Below are 8,798 nucleotides of genomic sequence, written 5' to 3' on the forward strand. Positions count from 1 at the left end.
TTGACGATAAAGGTTCTATCACGAAGTTTCACACATCTTCAAATAACACGCAAATTCTGCAAAAACAACCGTCAAATGTATGACTATAAGGCAGTCAAGGAAATTCCTTTACCCAGTGCATTTTGAATGATCTATTTTTGTTTCCTTGGGCAACGGAAGGAAATTTGTAGTTTTCAGTTGGACACTATGAATCACACAGTACACTGTACCATTCTTCATCAACTATTTTCTGCATAAAACCAACATAGCAACCAAAATCTCTAGCATATTGAAGTTCATTTTAAGTTGAAGCTGAACATTCTTCTAAAGCGTCTTGTGATGAAATAAGTCCTGTATTCTCCACAGTATCACTTCTTCTTTCAAATTGTATGTTTTTGTCAACACCGCTTTCATTACTTTTAAACTATTTAAAAAATGTTATAAGAGTAGTTTGTTTCTCTTCTCGCCTTTTATCCATAACTATAAATCTGTAATGATAAAAATAATTACAAGTTTATTTCTATATATTAGCATTAGTAGAGGCATATGATGCAAGAAAGCAAGCTTATGCAGCATCAGCCAAAAAAATCAAAAAAAAATCCCATTTCACTGATCCATTCGTTCCAAATGTTTGTCTAGTTCTGCCTTGAATTTATTTAAGCTATCAACTACCTGTTGGCTAAAGGCAAATTTCCATACATCTTTTCTACAACTGTCTTTACTCAGTTTGAATGTATGTCTTTACTCAGTCTGAACCCTCTCAGGTTTGCAATCTGAGCAAGAGGAAGAATCCCATCAGCATTGAGCCTGCTCAATGCATTCAAGGCTTTATACACCTCAATCTGATGCCTTGCAAGTGCCTAGTCATCAGAAGCTGCTATTTACAGAACTTAAGCCTTTCTTCGTAAGAAGCACCCCTTTGTTCCCCTCACCAATCTTGTTGCCCTTTTTTCTGTACTCATTCTTGCAACTCTACATCCTTCTTAAAATGAGACTTCCAGACCTGTACACAGTACTCAGGGTGTGGCCTGACCATTGCCTTATATATACAGTGGTACCTTGGATTGCAAGTAACTTGGTCTACGAGTGTTTTGCAAGATGAGCAAAAAATTTTTAATAAATTTTTAATAATACGAGTACAGTCAGTCCTCGTATAACACATGTTTACGCTACACGAATTCGATCATACATGATTTATAAATATGCGAACGATAGCTTATATAACACGAACCGAATTCGCTTATGAACGATTCTCCTTTGTGTTTACAAGAAATGGCAGTCGAACGCAGAATCACCCCAACCGAATGCAACACGATAGGAATGAAGAGAAGATTCTGAAAATGTATTTTTTTTAATGTTTTTTATATCAGTGAAGAGGAAACACATTTTACCATAATAACGTAAAAACCAACACAATTTCAGCTATCAGTATAATCGCAAATGCAATTAGATTGAGTTTACTACCAGTTTATAACAGATTCCCTTAGCAGGAACGTAACTGGAAATTGTTTTTATTGTTTTATGGTAGTAACCCCTAGAAATGTGCTTTAGTAAAATGTGAGATGTTAATAGTGTATCTCTGCCTTTACGGTGTTGTTTATTCAATTGCTACATGCGCGCAGCTTTGTTTATGTGTATCAAGCGTGCCTCCTCATTTTGTAATAGTGCGAGCGATGAATCTGTTTAACGACAATGCAATTGTCATATTTCCGCGAAATCCTCAAGAGGAGGCAAGTGTTATTGGAGAGGTTCCTTGTTAAAGTCGCACAAAAAGAAAGAGTCAACAGATAGCAGTGATTCCGTTAGTGACAGTGAAAGTCGTCCTACCACAAATCCGATTGCTTTATGTATATTAAATTTAAATATTAAAAATATGAAAAGGTATGTATGTATTTTGTATTAATCATTTTTACAGTATATGAATATTTTTGAGTTTTGGAACAAATCATCTGGGTTTCCATGATTTCTTATGGGAAAATTCGCTTTGATATATGAGTGCTTTGGATTACGGGCACGTTTCCGGAACGAATTATACTCGCAAACCAAGGTACCACTGTATATATATATATATATATATATATATATATATATATATATATATATATATATGCATATTATAAAAAAAAAATTATATATATATATGTATATTATATATACACACACACAAAAACGAGGCACAAAATAATGCACAGAACAAAACAAATATAAAACATAATGTGACTGGCAGACACAGGTACACAGCTAAACTCTGAATTACTTTGAAGTAAACATTACACACAACCAAACAGCATGACACCTCGAACTAGAATGGTGATCACATCAGCATCAGTGTTGCCAACTGTAGTCCAGTGAAAATAGCTAAGCCACAATGCAAAATTAGCTAAAATCCTATGTTAACAATGGAAAAAAAAAAAATTTTTTTTGTAGCCAAAGGGAATTTAAATGGTGTATATTCTCCAAAAAATGACAGGGGGGCACGTGCCCCTACCCTGAATCTTCTGTAGTCAGTATACATATGGTCAGTTTCGATAATTCGGAAAAATGAAATTCACTGTAACTAGTTACTTAGCACAGACTTTTTTATTGCTTATCATTATACATTTGATAAATGACAAACTTATTCGCATTGTTTTTTATAAAACATCATTAACTTTTAGTAAAAAATTAATATGAATTGCTTTGTATAGAATATTTCATTTTCATTGTGGATAATTAGATCACTTTCTATTTTTACTCCTCCATATTCATCTTTTTGCTCATATCAATTCTTTTAATGTGTTTAGGTAATCTGATGCATCAGCATATTTTTTTAATTTGGGGTCACGCTGTTCATCCTTTTCAGGTTCTTTATCATCCTCTTCCTCCATAAGTTCTTTATTGTTTATACAATGTCTTTTACTTCAGTGTTTCAAAGTCTACAGAAACATATTCATTGCCACTCAGTGAAGAATTTCCTAGTGTCCATTGCAAGCCATTAAGTACAGATGCATCAGCTGCATCTGCAAAAGTCACCATCACACTGACTAATACTGAAATCAAATTCTGCTTTTGTGGAAGCAGTTTTAATTGTAGAATGGCTCACTTCATTCCATTTTGCACTAATCCAGATTATACTTGTAGTATATTTGTACTTTTTAAAAGTTTTGAATAACTATGTTCTTCATCAAGTTTTGAAATCTTGATCTAATGGTTGAGAAGCGGATGTGACATTGGGAGATAAAAACACCATTTCAGCATTATTCAGTTTAATGTGTGGGTGAGATGTGGCATTGTTAAGAAATAAAATAACTTTTCTATTCTGGAAAATCATTCTTTTATCCAACTGTCATTATCAGCCATTCTGTCATTATCTTCCTAGTCATCCAGGCCTTATTGTTTGATTTCCAATGCACATTGAGTTTGCTTAATCCAAACCTTTAAAACACCTTGCCTTCATAGATTTGTCTATAACAAGAGGTATTTCACATTCACAAGCAATTATATTGATACACCAACCGTGTTGTATTAAAATAATAATCTACCTTTAATACTGCAAAATAAATGTACATAACATAGATATTTACAATTAAAACCATTTACAATAAATATATAATACAAATAAAATAAAATAAGAGCGATAAAAGCATTATAAAACGCTAAAATACTTGAAACACTTAAAATACCGGATACCGAAGCTTTCAGAGGCATCTGCCTCCTTTCTCAACAGTACATTTTTAATTGCAACACATCCTTAAATAGTAGCAGGTTCACGGCTGACGTGGTTCCACAGGCGCATGGGCAGTATTCCCCTCATGCATACTAGAACCGGAAATGGCTCGGGAACGTGCCAGGCAGAATCGGTCATCCTGTCCGAGTACTACAGCCTCAAGGATGGGATGCATACGAACTCCCCTGTCTCTGTTAATGGTATTGTTCTCGGATGAACAAATTCGTAAGCTTGAACAGTCCTTGAACTGGCACCTTGTTATGTTGGTGAAACAAGGTGCCGGTTCAAGGACCGTCTGGGGGAACATATGAATGCTATAAAGACTGCGGATTATGGGAAGTCTGCTGTGGCAGAACATTTTTGGGAGAAGCATCATCAGATATCCCCAGACAAAGCTGTCATCGTCGACCGTGCTCATAGATTTTTGGGACTGCAAATGGCTTGAGAGCTTACGAATTTGTTCATCCGAGAACAATACCATTAACAGAGACAGGGGAGTTTTTAAGGATGTGTTGCAATTAAAAATGTACTGTTGAGAAAGGAGGCAGATGCCTCTGAAAGCTTCGGTATCCGGTATTTTAAGTGTTTCAAGTATTTTAACGTATTTTAACATATTTAACGTTTTATAATGCTTTTATCACTCTTATTTCATTTTATTTGTATTATATATTTATTGTAAATGGTTTTAATTGTAAATATCTATGTTATGTACATTTATTTTGCAGTAGTAAAGGTAAATTATTATTTTAATACAACACGGTTGGTGTATCAATATAATTGCCTGTGAATATGAATTCTCCCAGCCTCATAGGCCTATTTGAAGATATAAGTATTTCACATATGCCCATTATGCTTGTATTCAAAAACACAGTTAGATGCTCCTTTGCCACTTTACCTCCAACATGTCCCCCCCCCCACAGGTGCGACATACTAGAAGTAAAGTGGCACATTGTTTTATCCGGAACTGCGTGAAAGACCTGTTTCATCAGCATTCAGTATGTTTTCTGGTGAATATGCAACAAGTATTGACAGCAGCCTTTTTTTTTTTTTTTTTCTCACTCAGCAATGGTTTCCAAATTTACATCAGTAGACTCCCCACAGGTTGCTTTTAAGGATATATTTTGATGTCTAAGGAGTTTACCCAACCAGCCATTAGATGCTTTAACGTCAGTGTGCCAATATCTTTAGCAATTTCTAAAGATTTGGTTTGAATTATAGGCCCAGAGAATGGGAATGTTTTGACTGCATACCCAGCTAAACCACTCAAAAGTCGGTTTATTCACCAAAGCGCCTTTTGCCATGAGAAAACTTATGGTATACTGCTTTCCATTTTCCTGCCACAGTTTAATAAAGTTTCTTGATTTTTAATAATTGCTGCTGAAGCCTTTCCAGTTTTTAAATGATTAGCTAACTTACTAACTCCACACTTTTCTTTTCTAGAATATTCTATCACTTCTACCTGTTCTTTCAGAGTTAACTGTTTTTAAGACACACTGTAATTCAGTACAAGAATGTAAATGTAAATTCTTACCCAGGCCTGGAACTCTGCACAGATTCTCACAATCGGCCAGATGATTCTGTCTATTTGAAATTTACTACATATCCGTAGCCAAGTGGTCAGGAGCGGGAGTGCAGTAGCACACGCTCTTTGAGTAGACCGGGGGTTCAAGCCCCTGACTGCTAAATACGGCCGTTCTGCCAACCTGCACTGGGCCAGCGTGGCAGATTATGGTCCATTTCCCTCGGCATGATTTGTTGAGGAGGCTTCCATCCTGCAGTGGGTTGATAATGGCTGCAGTTTAGTTTTTTTTTTTTTTTTTTGTTTTTTTTTTTACTGTAACAACCACACATTCTGAGGTAATAAAACTGAGCTTTACAGAATAGATAGATGGTAGCGCCAGATATGCAAGTCGGTTTTGTTTTAATTTTGAAGATCTAGAGATACTATGTTTAGTGGTGATAGAGTATAGAGTGGTTTCAATCAAAGTGTCCAATTAAGTTTGACTGACAGTTTTATTAACATAGCATATATTTATAGAGGAATCTGATGCAAATGCATTAGAGTCCATTTGTAGGGCATTAATTTTTTTTAAAGAAATTTATTATACAGTATTGTATTAAAACTATTCTTGCATTACACTGAAACTCTCCCATTTCTCTCTCAGCAATAGCATCTTCCAGGTTTAAAATTTTATTGCCATACTAAGTGAACTGCTTCAGACAGTCAAAACAAAATTTGTAAATTCTATATCAGCAGTAATGAGCATATTAACAACATATTCTGCAATCTACTCCTTAAGTAATCCATGGCTATCAGAAGTCTAATTAGTGCCACTGGTACTGTAATGACCTTGATGTTCACTTGCCTTCATGGCTAAATGAAGACCTATGAAAACGCGTATGTGTGTGTGTTAGCAGCAATGAATGTGTTCATCCGAAATTTTACCCTTGAAAAAATTGGAAAAATCTAAGTGTCTGCTGTTTGTTTCTTATTGTTGTTATTTGGTTTTTTAGGAGCATTAGCAACTAAGGCCATATTGCTCCGGGGATATGTGGTGGTCATTCCCTGACCTTTCCACTTCCTCTGTATTTGGTGGTCATGGGCTCAAACCCCGGTGTAATCAAGAAGCGTGTGCTACGCACTGCTGCTCTGCCCACCTGGCTATGGAGGCGCCAAGTGTCTGCTGCAGGGAGGGTGAAAAATCGGAAAGGACAACTATCAAAGTCCACACCTTTACTAGAGAGTGTCCACTTTAGAGAGGTCTCTTAACACGTAATTCCAAATACTTATGGGCGAGACCCAAGCCTGAGTGGCCACAACAAGGTGTGTCCATTAAAGGAGGTTTCACTGTATTTAGAAATTCTTTCTCCAAAACACTTTCACTATCATGAAACATTGATATATCCTTGTAATGTTCACTTTCTTATAATTCAGATAATAATCCATAATACTTCAAAAATTACAAATAACTAAAGCTTTTGCAGCCATTGCATTTTATAAATATCATCCAGTATAACTCTTACTGTGTTTCTTTCATGAATAATTCCTAATGGTGGAGAAAATATTAAAGGATATTTTGCTGACAGTAATATTAATAATATTATAACATGCAAACAGTAATGCAGAAATGTACTTTAGTTTATTTGCAGTTTTTATACATGCAGAAATGTGCATGTATAAAAGAACATATCAGAGGATCAACAAATCAGCCCTATATATTGTAACATGGATTATATTCACTTTACACTGTGCACATTAGCAAAATAGCACAGTATTCAACATTTGTCTTAGCAGGAAAGAAAGGTATCAAAAAAGAGTTGAACTGTATGCAGTAATGTGTTTCATTTTGTAGCTCATCGTATACATTTGTTTGTTTTAATTATTGCTTTTTCCAATATGCATAACATTTAATTTGAGTATTCTTTTACTCATTTAGATATAAATAATCCAATTTCGCCAAGAAAACTTCTGGTCATCCTGAATATTGCCATTCTACACATCCTTGCCAGTGGATTTGACCAGTTTGTTGCCAATGTGATACGTAAAGAAGGTAGCTTACATCAAGTGCTACGGGATATTAATTTCATGGTACCAGATATTCTTCATGTGATTCTTCCCTTAGCTGAATTCATAAAATCTGCTAATGGGGTTGGAGTACCTCCTTCATATCTCATCAGCAACACTGATTTTGTAGCCTCAGTTCTTTTTATTTTTGGTTTCTGGTTGTTATGTGTAAAATTATAATTTTGTGACTTTTTGCATCCAAAAACAAGGCACAACATATTGAATGTGATAAAAACAGTGTATAAATCATGTCTTTTACATTTGATTAATATTCCTTGACAAGAGATTTGAAGTAGAAATTAAGAGATTTAGAACTACAGATTTCAATTTTTAAAAATATTACACTTTTTTTTAAAGTTAAATTCAAGATTTTTAAAATTATTATTAACATTAATTTTAGTTTTCTTGCTGCCTTGCTTTTATTGTTCCTGGTTGCAGTTTCTAAAAAAAAAAAAAAATAAGGATTTTATTGGAACCTATACCAAAATGATCAAGAAACAGATGTCTTGAATTGAAACTGAATTGGAAGAACCTGGATTGCCAATAAGAGATTTGTAATGTTAAAGAGTGGTTGTAGCCAGGACTCCCCTCCAGTTGATCCCTGCACTTACAAAATTATATATATACAGGAATTCGCCAACTTACGAAATACTCGACTTACGCAAATTTGACTCTATGTGAGTTTTTACCGGCCGGTGCAAACTGAAAAAAACATGGAAACATATTTTGCATCTTTAGGGATAAATGGTGGTATCGTGAAAATATCGTAATGTGAACCCGATAACACAGTTTTTTTTTTTTTTTTTTTCGTAATTCGTTCCAAGTCCTTGGAAGTTGAAAATTTTGCTATATTACTAAGCTATTTATCTCTCTAAAAGTTCATATTTATAATGGAAATTGCACTACACTTTCATCGTTATCATATGTTATAAGAATCAATTTTGAATGCCTTTGTGATATTTTTCTAAAGCACGTTTCTGGAGGTCATGACCAAAAAACAGTAAAAACAATTTACACTTTCTGGTTTATTGAGCTTTTCTGTTAGCGCAATCTATTATAAACGGGGAGTAAACTCGATCTCATTGCCTTTACAATAATCCCGATAACGGGAATTCTGTCGGTTTTTATGTTACAGTATTATGGTGAAATGTGTTCCCCTCACTGAAATCTTCAATCCTATAAAAAACAAATTTTCAGAAACTTCTCTTCATTCCTATTTATGAAAGGAAAGGGACCAACATGAAATACAATGATGAAAGGAAAGGGACCAACGGAAAGTGCAAGTGCTGGTAGTGCTAGGTAACAAAACAAAATTGATTTAGAAATGAAGATGATTAATGAAGAAGTATGAAGCAGGACAAAGTTTGTCATCTATTGCAAGGGAATTAGGTCTCACTGCTTCAATAGTGAATACTATTTTAAAGGAGAGTGCATGTATAAAAGAACATGTCAAAGGATCAATACACTTAAGATCAATGGTGTTCAGGTGCTATATTGAAGATGGAACAGCTATTAATAATATGAATGGAAAACCAGATTCAGAAGCAA

The 8,798-nt window shown here is 34.6% G+C and overlaps 1 protein-coding gene across 1 annotated transcript in view; it reads left to right on the forward strand.

Annotated features, from left to right (window-relative positions):
* Window positions 1–7,430, forward strand: part of LOC150088338 (uncharacterized) — a 100,902-nt gene extending 93,472 nt beyond the window's left edge. Inside the window, exon 5 of the mRNA XM_090370127.1 lies at window positions 7,123–7,430. Coding sequence (XP_090226253.1) covers window positions 7,123–7,430 — 308 coding nt within the window. The remainder of the gene's footprint in view (window positions 1–7,122) is intronic.
* Window positions 7,431–8,798: the final 1,368 nt, after the last annotated feature.

The sequence above is a fragment of the Mastigoproctus giganteus genome, chromosome 3 (assembly GCF_048544385.1).
Source record: "Mastigoproctus giganteus isolate SK-2022 chromosome 3, ASM4854438v1, whole genome shotgun sequence".
In the NCBI taxonomy this organism is placed as follows: domain Eukaryota; kingdom Metazoa; phylum Arthropoda; class Arachnida; order Uropygi; family Thelyphonidae; genus Mastigoproctus; species Mastigoproctus giganteus.